Here is a 12,741-nt window from a genome sequence, read left to right on the forward strand (position 1 = left end):
AGAATAGACACATCACATCATAATGTGATCCACCTGTGTCTTGTTACTGTAAGCATGTGAAGCATGCCGAGCCACCAGGAGTGTGCAGAGTCTAAACTTGGCGAGAATAGACACATCACATCATAATGTGATCCACCTGTGTCTTGTTACTGTAAGCATGTGAAGCATGCCGATGTAGAATCTTTGAAGAAGATCCGATGTCCACGGGTCGATATTGCAGTGCAAGCGAGGCAAAAAAATTACACTTATAGGTGCCCAGTTAGCTTCTTCAAACGCATTTGGCACCCTCCAGTCCTCCATCCTGATAGTGATAGACCCATTGCATAGCATTCTACATATAGCATCTATTTTTTCATTACGTCCATCATAGTAGTAGTTGATTGTGCCGTAACTTTGGCAAATTTTACTGGAAATAATTAAGAGAAACCGGAACTTGTTCCAGTACAATTCTTATCAGATTTCCCGTGTTCCAAAATTCGAAAATATAGTACTATCTAGCCAGACAATGTATTCCTGGAGTATTTTGAAGAAGCCAAAAAACTAAAACTAACCAATGCGTAGTACAAGGAATCAAGCCTAATAATCTCTTATATACGAAGCTATAAGAACAAACTACACGTAAGTGAAAACCATAATAGTCTTACTAAGCTATGAAAAAAAAAACTACTAGTAGTACTGTAAATGAAAGCCTAAAGCTCGTCATGGTCGTCCTCGTCCTGACCACCACCGGACTTCTCGTAGGCCGCGGCGAAGACAGGGTTGCAGACATCCTCGAGCTCCTTAAGCTTCTCCACGAAGTCTTCCTTCTCGGCGTTCAGGCTGGCGTCAAGCCACTCGCTGGCCTCCCTCACCGCCTCCTCGACCTTCTCCTTGTCGTCGCCGTCCATCCTCCTGCCCATCTCGCCGTCGACTGTCGTCCGGACGCTGTACACATACGCCTCCAGATTGTTCCGCGCGTCCACCTTCTCCTTCACCTTCTTGTCCTCTTCAGCGAACTCCTCCGCCTCGCGCACCATGCGATCGATTTCCTCCTGGGTGATGCGGCGGTCGGCGGCGCTGACGATCTCGATCTTCTCCGATTTGCCGGTTCCCTTGTCCGCCGCCCGCACGTGGAGGATGCCGTTGACGTCCACCTCAAATGTCACCTCGATCTGCGCCGTGCCCCTCGGCGCCGGTGCGATCCCGGTGAGGTCGAACTTGCCGAGCAGCCTGTTGTCCTTCGTCATGCTCCGTTCGCCCTCGAACACCATGATCGTGACCGTGGTCTGCCTGTCCTCGTAGGTGGTGAACATCTTGGTCCTCTTCGTCGGCACAGGCGTGTTCCGGGGCACCACACTCGCCAGCACGCCGCCGACGGTCTCGATGCCGAGTGTCAGCGGTGTTACGTCGAGCACCACCATGCCGGCGTTGTCGCCGGCCACGATGCTCGCCTGCACGGCGGCGCCGTAGGCCACGGCCTCGTCGGGGTTGACGCCCCGGTTGGGCTCCTTGCCGCCGAAGTAGTCTTTGAGGAGCTGCTGGATCTTGGGGATCCTGGTGCTGCCGCCGACGAGCACGACCTCGTCGACCTCGCCCTTGGAGAGTCCGGCGTCCGTCATGGCCTTCTTGACGGGCGCCATGGTCTTGCGGAAGAGGTCGGCGTTGAGCTCCTCGAACCGGGCCCTGGTGAGCGACTCCGACAGGTCGACGCCGTCCGCCAGCGACTCGATCTCGACGCGAACCTGGTGCTGGTTGCTGAGCGCCCGCTTGGCGCGCTCGCACTCGCGGCGGAGCTTGCCGAGCGCGCGGGCGTCGCCGGAGACGTCGACGCCGTGCTTCCGCTTGACGAGCCGGATGAAGTGGTCCATGACGCGCTGGTCAAAGTCCTCGCCGCCAAGGTGGGTATCGCCGTTGGTGGCGAGGACCTCGAAGACGCCGCCGTCGAGCGCGAGTATGCTGACGTCGAAGGTGCCGCCGCCGAGGTCGAACACGAGGACGTTCTTCTCCTTCTTCTCGTCCACCTTGTCGAGGCCGTAGGCGAGGGCGGCGGCGGTGGGCTCGTTGATGAGGCGGACGACATTGAGCCCCGCGATGGCGCCGGCGTCCTTGGTGGCCTGGCGCTGCGCGTCGTTGAAGTAGGCCGGGATGGTGATCACGGCGTCCCGCACCTTCTCGCCGAGGTAGGCCTCGGCCGTCTCCTTCATGCGCGTGAGCACCATGGCACTGACCTCCTCCGGGCTCAGCAGCCTGACGTCGCCGGCCTTGATCTCCACCTCCGCGTGCGGCTTCCCGTTCTTCTCCACCACTTTGTACGGTAGCAGTTTCATGTCCCGCTGCACCTCCGCGTCGGTGAACTGCCTGCCGATGAGGCGCTTTGCGTCGTAGATGGTGCGGAGCGGGTTGGCGGCGGCCTGGTTCTTGGCGGCCTCGCCGATGAGCCGCTCGCCGGTGTCGGTGAAGGCCACCCACGACGGCGTGATCCGGTTCCCTTGGTCGTTGGCGATGATCTCCACCCGCCCGTTCCGGTAGACGCCCACGCACGAGTAGGTCGTGCCCAGGTCGATGCCGATGATCGGCCCTCCGGAGCCCTTCGTCGCCGTCGAGGCGCCCGCCGCCGCAGCAGCAAAGGGAGCCGTTGCCACCATGACGAGCAGTTCGGCGAGGAACAGCCCGAGCAACAAGGTCGCCCTGGCCCGAGCCATGGCGCCGGCGATCGGTTTCCTCTTCATCGATGTCTTCTCAAAGCTAGCTCGTGTGGTTTATTGGTACATAGCAGGACGAGGAGGAACCACTATTTATGGCGGGAGGAGATACCGACAGCGATCGCATCACGTGGACGAATCGGAGGTGGTCTCCGAGGCCGTCTGTGCCTAGAGGCGTGGCGACACACGGGCGGGGCGATCCGGGCCGTGGGATTGGACGATCGGGCGGCTGTGAGGGTTTGTGACGTGTTGGCGTGAACCAGGCTTCCGGCTGTGCGACGTACTGACGTGTTGGCGTGCGGCTATTTTCTGGTTTCTTCAAAGTACATTGTTGGCTTTAGATACGGAGTAGTATATTCTGGAATTCTGGAACACACGAAAAATTTGATACTTCCTGTTGAATACTACCAGGACCCGGACCAGAATAACCGGAAACCTGAAACCCGAAACCGAAGCCCCAAACCCAAACTATCAGAACCTGAATCCGAGTAACCCGTAACCTGAAAAATTGAATGTATAAGTCATGGTGGACATAAAATCCAAAACCCAAGCCCCAAACCCGAACTACCGGGACCTGAACCCAAATAACACGGAACCTGAAAAACCGGGTGTTAACCTAAAAACCCGAATTAAATTCATGAAAATCGGGTGTAGGCCTCACGGACCCGAACGGCCCATTTAACCCAAATTTGGGCCAAATCTCCCGCGTCCCACCCTAGTAGGTAGCAGCCCACTCACGGTCAACCACTCCCCAAGGCCCCAACCTAACTCACAGTAACTCGCGTAGAGGCGTCGACCCGCACGATGCGTTCGCCTTCACTGCGTCGCCTTGTAATGCCACCATTGCGCCGCCGCCGCCTTCGCCTTACACAACCGCCGGTGCGGTGTCGGCGTCGCCTTCTACCCTTCTTTCTCAGATCTCGTCGCCTTCTCTCACATACCGATAGGTCCCACACAAATATCTTCGTCGGTGACGGAAAGAGCTGCTTAGTTCCAATCCTTCAACCTCGATGGGATCTGAGGGATTTGGGAAGGCTTTGTCCCTTTCAGCTCTTTCGGGGAATTCGGGAAAACCTGAAACCCGAACCTGATTTCCCGGGTACCCGATCTGTCGGGTTTCCCTTTTTCGTGTGATTTTCGGGTGCCAATATTCAAACCCGAATTCCAGAATACCCGAGAAACCCGACCCGGAAATTTCGGCTTACCCGAATGCCCACCGTGAAATGTAGGTTCCAGTTTTCCACAACTAGAATTTTACCGCAATACTCCCTCTCCACAAGTAAGATGTAACATCACAGTTTTGAGGCTACAAAAGAGAGAAAACATAGGTGTGCATTTGAAAGTGCATGGAGCCCCCATGTTTGGTTTTGGTAATTAATGACTATGGACTAATGTTTGCATTGAGTTTTGCTTATAGGTTATGTCCATGGGAAATGCGTGTACCATATGTTGGCTTCAATGTTACAATAAGAAGAATTACAAGAAGATCTTGGGATTACCAAGGCGGTACGAAAGGTGTAATCTGAAGGATGGTCATGAGAGAGTTGAGCCCATGGAAAATGTGCCATGAAGAATAAGATGGAGTGGTAGCTCATGTATACCATCAAGACATCAACATGATGAAGAATGAAAAAGTGAAGTGCAAGTTCAAGATGAGCATCTAGAAGAGATGATATGCTTGAAGCTTGTCATTCTTATGGTGTTTATGGATATGTGAAGGCATGACTATAGAAGAGGTTGTTCATAGGAGTATGGTGGAGGAATTTGCAAGTCTTCAATAAGCAAGTGTAATCAAGAAAGATGTTCCATCTTGAGGTAGACAAGATCGTCATCATCAACCTCAAGTGGAATATGCGCAAGGAAAAGGTACAATCTTGATAGGGTTTATTTCTTGTCTCATGGTGTTAGTTCTGAGACAAGATTTTTGGATACATAGCCGTACTATCAAGAGGGGCTCTCGAGTGAGTAATTTCATCATATCATTCGGAGAGAGCTTAGACTTTTGCATCATCTTTCTTGGTTCTTATCCATGAGAGTGTTTATAGCTTGTGTTAATCTCCATGATAAGCTTGAATTCATCAAACACGGATTTCTTATGCGTTCTCTATTGCGTTTTTGATATTGATGGTTTTACCGGTTTGTCTTTTATAGATTGGTAAAACCTTTCTTCATTTTTTCTTTTCTCCTCTGCTATACTATGATGATTCTCTGCATGATCTTGTATAGTTTGTTGCTATCTTTGAAATGAGCCCAAGATCATCAAAATCGGATTCCGGATGCTCAAGTTATGATCGTTCTCGCTTGTTGTTTCTGCTAGCTAGTTTTCGGGGAGGGGGGAGAGTTAAATATGCCCCCCCTTGAAGACAAATTTCCGCCCCAAATATCTGGGGGAGGGGGGATTATACGGCATGGGGAAAAAATATCCGGCGGCACTAGGGGCGGATAATCCATCCTGGGAGGTGTCCCCGATGGCCATATTTCGTTAGGAGGGGGTATATAAGGCCCTCTTCTTCCTCCTTGTGCCGTTTGCTTCTTTCCCTTTGCTCTCCACCACTGTTGACCTTGAGAGCTTGCCGTAGCTCACTATTCCTCCTATGCTTCTTGAATCTTTTTGAGGGAAAAGTGAGAGGAGATATAAATATACATTTCCACCAATCAACATTCTCTAAAAGTGAGGGGAACATATTAGATCTTGATCTTGGAGTTCTTTGTGGATTACCTATTTGTTCTTTCTCTCTTATTCCCCAATATATTTTGTAGCTTTGGTGGAATTTGAGAGTGGAGGATTTGAACATCTTGATACGTCCAAATTGCATCACTATTTTATATCATAATTTATTGTTATCCATTGATATATTTCATATTTAGAGATGATACTTATGTTATTTCATCTATTTTTGAATGTTTAATGATTATTGGAGAATTAACTACTGAAGTTAGAATTCTGCTGGAAAAAGGATCGTCAAGATACCATATTTCTGAAGAACAACAATTCCCAGAAAATACCCAGAAATTCCTAGTTTGCCACCCCCTGGCCGCGCCTAGGCATGCTGTGGCGGCCCTGGCCCACCTCTGACGTCGTCCCCTCGCGTATTTTATCCCCCCGAGAACCCTAAGACTGGGGGAGCGAACAGATAAATATCCCGCCGCTGCGACGGGGCTGAAAACCACACAGAGAGAAAAGCTCTCTGGCATGCAGAAATCTACCGGGGAAATTCCTTCCCGAAGGGGGAAAATCATCGCCATCGTCACCATCATCGAGCTGGACTTCATCGGGATAATCATCATCATCATCTCCACCACCAGCACCATCATCGCCGCCATCTCCACTCCATCCCGCTGTAACATCTTGGGTTTGATACTTGTCTAGTTCATAGGGGAAACTTTTCCGGTGTTGATTACTCCTTGCAGTTGATGCTATTGAGTGAAACCATTGAATTAAGGTTTATGTCCAGATTGTTATTCATCATTATATCACCTCTGATTATGATCCACGTGATGTCGTGTGAGTAGTTCGTTTAGTTCTTGAGGACATGGGAGAAGTCATGATGTTAGTAGTGGAACTATGTTGAGTAATATTTAATGGTTTGATATTTAAGTTGTGGTGTTATTCTTCTAGTGGTGTCATGTGGACGTCAACTACATGATACTTCAACTTTATGGGCCTAGGGGAATGCATCGTGTATTTGGCTACTAATTGTGGGGTTGAGGGAGTGATAGAAACCTAAATCCCCCGTAAGGAAATAACCAGTGCATGAGGGAGTTTAGGATCTCAAAGTTTAAGGTTGTGGTTAGATTTATCTTAATTACTTTCTTGTAGTTGCGGATGCTTGCAAGGGGTATAATCACTAGTATTCATTGGTCCAAGTTGGGGTAGTGCATTAGCATAGGTTCACCCACACAACACTTACCAAACCAATGAAGATTATTCAGCTGCGTGAAGCGAAAGCACTTGAAGAAATTCCCGTGTGTCCTCAGGAACGTTTAGTCATCATAAGTACAACAACCAGCTTGTCCTTTGCTCTAAAAAGGATTGGGCCACTCGCTGCATTTATTATTATTGTATTTTATTTACTCGTACTTTATTTATCTGCAATACCAAATACCCCTGAAAACCTGTTTGCTAGTGTTTACAGTGAATTCTTGATCAAAACTTCTTGTCAACACCTTGTGCTCCTCGTTGGGTTCGACACTCTTATTTATCAAAAGTACTATGATACACTCACTATACTTGTAGGTCATCATGACTATTTTCTGGCGCCGTTGCCGGGGAGTGAAGCGCTATTTAAGAGTGGAATTGGTAAAGGCAACTTTTACTGTAAGTGCTATTTTTTAGTTCTATCTACTGGTTTATTTCATTATGGAGAAGTGTACATTTGACTCTCTATTTGGGATTACTACTACCACTGCTACAGTAGTAGATGAACCACCACATGCTCAATTGGATCCTTTTAAAATACCTATGCAAATTGTTAAACGTGTTATGAATAACTGCTATTTAGGAGATGGAACTGTCCATCCAGGTGATCATTTACTATTTATACATGAATTATGCGAGTTGTTAAAGTGTGCAGGTATCTCAATGGATCAAGTTAAGATGATAACTGCTATTTAGGAGATGGAACTGTCCATCCAGGTGATCATTTACTATTTATACATGAATTATGCGAGTTGTTAAAGTGTGCAGGTATCTCAATGGATCAAGTTAAGATGAAGTTATTCTGTTTATCACTTAAGGGAAGAGCTGCAGAATGGTATAAGATGCCAAAGAATGGCCGATCTATTGGATGGGAGGAAATTGTACCTCTCTTTTATTCTAAATTCTATCCTCCAAGTGAGATTCATACAGATCGGAATCAAATATATAATTTATGGCCTCAAGATGGAAAGAGTATTGCCCAAGCGTGGGGGATATTGAAGTCACTAATGCTCAAATGTCCCATTCATGAGCTCCCCAGTAATATTGTTATTAACAACTTCTATGCAAGGCTTTCTCTTCATGATAAGGATTCATTGGATGCTTCTTGTTCTGGATCATTTACACGTACGAAAGAAAAAGCTAAACGGGATCTTCTCGACCGCATTCAGAAAAATACTGAAGGATGGGAGAATGACAAAGGAAGGAACTCAGGTATAAATTATGATTATGAATGCATTGAAACTTTTATGCGAACTGGTGACTTTCATAATATTAGTGCTATTTATGGCCTTGATTCTCAAATTCTTCTGAATTGTTTTAAGGCCTTTGCCTCCTATCTTGATGTTCCCAAAAAGGAGTGGAACAAGTACCATGCTGTTGCCTGCCAAAACCCACCGGCGAGCAGCGGCGAGCAACACGAAGAGCCGGGAGGCTTCCAAGACTGCTGGTGGGCCCTGGTCCCTCGTCGTCGTCCCGCAATGCTCTGGCACACGTCCTGACGGTCGCAAGGGCGTGCCACCTGACCTATACCTGGCTAGGGAGGTGTTGGATCGCTTCGATTAGTTTCCTGCATGGTAGACACGTAAACATTAAATGAGCCTCGATCGGCTCTCAGGTTATCCTGCTCATCGGCTCAAAGAGCCGATTGACCCATGGTTCATGTTAGATCTTGCAATAACATGGGTATCTTGCTTTATTAATATTAAGCTAAATCGATCTACGACAGTTTAGGGTTTTCACCGTATAACCGGAACATCCTACACGTAGTTGAGCCTAGCAGATATGAAAGATGATGGAAAACTAACCCTAAACGAGGCCTAAAAACCAACATAGAGTCGATTCCCGGAACATCCCTTCTAGGATCGGTAAGCCATACCTAGCGCACTACCGGATCGTTCAACCCGTTTGCAAGGCCTAACCATACGGATATTAAACTAATCCTTGAAGAACAAGGATCAACTATAACAGATCAAATCTACTAAATAAAGATGAAGCAAGATGCCACCCTTACACCTAAGATAGGTGTAAGGGCGGCTAGATATCGAGGGGCAGCGTAGCTAAGCAAGCATATCAGAAGAACAACGATGCAAGCCCCAAAACATCTACGATAAGTAGTGTTACTCGCCATAAAAAAGGCTTCAGTACGGGTAACACCAGATAACGAATAAACCTATACTGCCTAGATCGCAAGATGCGATCTAGGCAGCATGATGCTTTCCCGGGAGAAACCCTCGAAACAAGGGGTGGCGATGCGCCTAGATTGTGTTTGTTGTGAACGTGATTGTCCTCTTTTCTCAATAACCCTAGATACATATTTATAGTCCGTGGACTTTCTAATTCGGGAATAAACTTAACCGTGTACGGGCTAAACTCTATCTTTTAATTCTAAACTAAGATGCAATCTACTATAATATACAGATACACGGGCCATCTAGCCCAAACTCTCGTACGAGGCCGATTCAGAGACACTCTACGTGCATATCCTCCAAGCCCATCTCAATTACGGCCCATGTCTTGCTCTTGGCTAAATTCTGGTGATAACACATGCCCCCTGGTTTTGGTAATGATAATTTCAAAACCACTATGTTTTTCCTTCGTAGGGTCATGTCGTGGCAGAGCATAACCGTCAGAGTATCCTTTCATCACGATGCCTTGTCTTCTCAACTTCTCTACACGATTTGACAGTTTTGACACCATGTCCTCGGGAACCGCCGTAGCATTAAATCTCCACTATATCCCCTTTATTTAACCGCCTCGAGCAGTTCGCTTCTTCATCCCTAGTAGCCATCGAAAAACCCTCCTTCGCACCATGGATTCCTCCTCCTCCTCCTCTACCTCATCGGATCTTTCCTCTCTATCCTCTTCTTCTCGTGAGCCGACGCCAGAGTGGGGTTCGTTGGCGGCGGACGACATCCTCGCCCCAACGACGTGGGACAAGGAGGATCACGATTCCTCTGTCTGGTCCGAGGATGACAAGTCCTTGACCGACAGGGAAGACGACCTCCAATTCCTCGTCGATGGGGAGGCGGAGAGTGAGGACGACCGCTTCTCTTGGGATGACTTCACCTCCTCCGACGAGGAGGAGGAAGAGGAGGAGGACACCTCCTCGTTCTCCGACGAGCCGCCGGCGAAGCGCTTCCGCGCCGGGTCGGACGACGACGATGACGACGACGAGGAGGAGGAGGACGAGGCCCCTGCCGAAGGCTACAGCAGCAACGACGAGGAGCTCGCCGGTAGCAGCGCCGACGGCAGCCACGACAGCACCGACGAGGGCAGCGACGGCCCTTAGACTAGGACTACTAGCATAGGGCTAGTAGCAATCGGCTCTTCTTTTGTTCTTCTTGTCTTGAGCAATCGGCTCTTCTCTGTAAAAATCATCTTTAGTAATGAAGAAAATGTTTCTCTGTCAATTTCGCTTTCATATCAATTTTGCTGATTTTCAGAGCAAGTCAACGCACAAAGAGCCGGTGGCAGCGCATCGGCCTTCACCACAAAAAGCGAGTAAGGCCAAATCAGTTGCCCATTCAAACGGTAACCTGCAACCCTTATCTGGAAGAGCAAACTCAGATCCCCAAATCACCGCTCAAACAGACCCAAGTTACAGCCACGCGACTCTCAGATCTCGATCGCGCAGACCCAACTCCACAGCGAATCCAATGGCGGAATCATACAACGCCAACACTACGGTCTCTGGCCTGAAGGTAATCCTCAACCGCTCCTCGCTCCACGAGCACAATGTTGGAATTAACAGCAAACACCTGAATTAATGTCTTAATCCGTCATTAATTTTTAGGTTTCAGACATTCTACTGCCGCACCCTTCTCTTCCAAATTCTCTCTGTCTTGGCCCTCGTTCTACCGAGAGTCCCGCCCATTTGATTTCATGCGAGGCCAATAGGATTCCCTTCGTGAACCAGAATTTAGATCTAACTTCTTGGGCCGACTGCTTACGAGCCTGGCCTAATCCTCTTGAAGATTGGGTTTCATGGTACAATAGAATATCCAAGACCCACCAAGCCACCTGGGAAACCACAAGGATAGCCGATGCTTTAGCTTTATCACTGTCTCCACTTGAGAAACATGAAAACCTTCTGAAAACCATCGGCTACTTTTGGTCTGATGCTTTAAATTGCTTCATGTTTGGCCATGGCCCCATGACACCAACCCTACTAGATGTGGCCATGATCACTAGTCTAGACATTGCATCCCCCAGCCCTTCTGCTTTTATGCTGCCGAAGGTCCCTTTCACACTCTCTTCCAAAACAGAGTGCACAAACTGGGGTGCTTATCTTCGACGCCACATGAAAAACAAAGGCCCTGTAACAGAGAAAGAACACATGGCCTTCTTGAATTTCTGGTTGGAACACTTCATATTCTGTGTCCCTTCACTCGCTCCAACCAAGAACTATCTCTCCTTGGCCTATGAACTTGCAGAGGCACGCAGCTGGGCATTGGCAAACTGTTCCTTGGAGAGGTCTATCGACACCTCCAACTAATGTCTGTCAAACTGTTTTCCCAAAAGATAGTCAAAACAGGAGGTCCCTGGTGGTTTATTCAACTATGGGCTCAACTGTATTTCCAGAATCATGTCCCAAACTTTCCACCTTTGGCCACTTGCACCTTTCCAGATATTAACGGGAAGCCAATCCGGTGCACCAACTATGGCCAAGCTCTATATAGCCTTCCAGGTAGTAGACTGAAAATTTCGAAAATCCAGTCTCCTTTAGGCTAGACAGCTTTGCCGATGATGCCAGCACTCGGCAATTGTATTCCATCATGATCCGTCCCTGCTTCCTTCCAGTTGGCATGAGCACCTCAAACAGGATCATCAAACCTGGTTATGAGTCTTATCAGCCGGTCGTAGCAGCCAGACAATTTGGTCTTGGGCAGGTGTCTCCTCATTTCTTCCTCCATCACTTAACAGAGAGCAGAGCTGATCTGCCCGATGTCCTCACGGGTCAGAGATGTTACTCTTTCTTTGACACTCTAACCATCCCAATTCCTCACAACCTCTCTTTCACCCCATCAACCGATGGTTTTGAGACTTGGTGGCCAATGTGGAAGACCCATGCCTTCAGGAGAGCTCTGGGACCGTTGCTGAAACAACTTGATGCTGAATATGACGTCCCTGCAGAACAGGTACCACTACTCACAAATTTTCTTGAAGTGGCTCACAATGATTTCTTTCCTTTTATAATCCTGCTCTATCTTCTTGCAGCAACAAGATGGCCCAGAACCTGTACATGATGACGGCTCCCCTTTCAACTTCCTCCCACCAGCTCCGGTGGTCCTCTTCTGCAAAAACTCACCACCCTTGAAAAAGGTCGTGATGCAGAGCCAGCGATTCCACAAAAATCGGCTTCCAAGAGTAGAGCATCTTCTAGGCCAGCTGCCCCCCGAGCCTCAGCTAAGGCGAGAACAGCAGTGAGGAAAGTAGCTGCCAGGAAGACCTTGAAGCGCCAAAACCCTACTCCAGCCCAAGAAAGTTTGCACGTAAGCTAACCCCTGCCTTGGCTAATTTCATCCATCTTTCTAGGCTTCTGCAATCATGCTTGTATTTCTTTTGCAGACTTCTACTGAAGAAAACTCCAGCGAGGGTACACAATCCAGTCGAGGGGACTCGAGCTCGGGCAACTCTGGGAAAACCACCACGCAGAGCCAGCCAGACTTGCCACCGTCGGCTTCCAAGAAAAGGTCAGCTCCTGAACCTGCTGCTTCCCAAGCTCCAATCAAAGCAGGGCAGGGCGGATTACGCACAAAGAGCCGATGTATCAAGAGAGCTCGCAAGGAACCGCAAACCTCTTCATCAAACCAGGAGGTTTTGGATGTAATTACTTTACATATTCTCCTTGGCTCATGTTTCATGCTAACCTGTTGCTGTTCTTAACGGCTAACCACTTCCTCTGCAGACCGATGACACCTCCAGTGGGGAAGTCGAAGAAGTATTGATGCCATCCGCCACCCTGGACCTAGCACCTCCTGAAAGTGTGGCTGACAAGGTTGCCACCTTGGCCAAGCCCACAGCAGAAACGCAAAAGCCGATCACCTCTTCACCGGCTGTTCCTCTGGTCTTAGGAGAGGTACACTCCCTTTCCTTAGCTCTGCCTTTCTCTTTCGCTGTATACTGACGTTGTTCTTGTTG

At 48.6% G+C, this 12,741-nt stretch overlaps 1 protein-coding gene across 1 annotated transcript; it reads right to left on the reverse strand.

Annotated features, from left to right (window-relative positions):
• Positions 1-475: 475 nt before the first annotated feature.
• LOC127344135 (heat shock 70 kDa protein BIP5) lies at positions 476-2,729 on the reverse strand. Its single transcript, XM_051370353.1, has one exon. It carries the CDS (start codon positions 2,706-2,708, stop codon positions 690-692), a length of 2,019 nt encoding a protein of 672 aa, XP_051226313.1. The 5' UTR covers positions 2,709-2,729; the 3' UTR covers positions 476-689.
• Between the last annotated feature and the right edge of the window lie 10,012 nt (positions 2,730-12,741).

Source organism: Lolium perenne, chromosome 3, assembly GCF_019359855.2.
Source record: "Lolium perenne isolate Kyuss_39 chromosome 3, Kyuss_2.0, whole genome shotgun sequence".
Taxonomy (NCBI): Eukaryota; Viridiplantae; Streptophyta; class Magnoliopsida; order Poales; family Poaceae; genus Lolium; species Lolium perenne.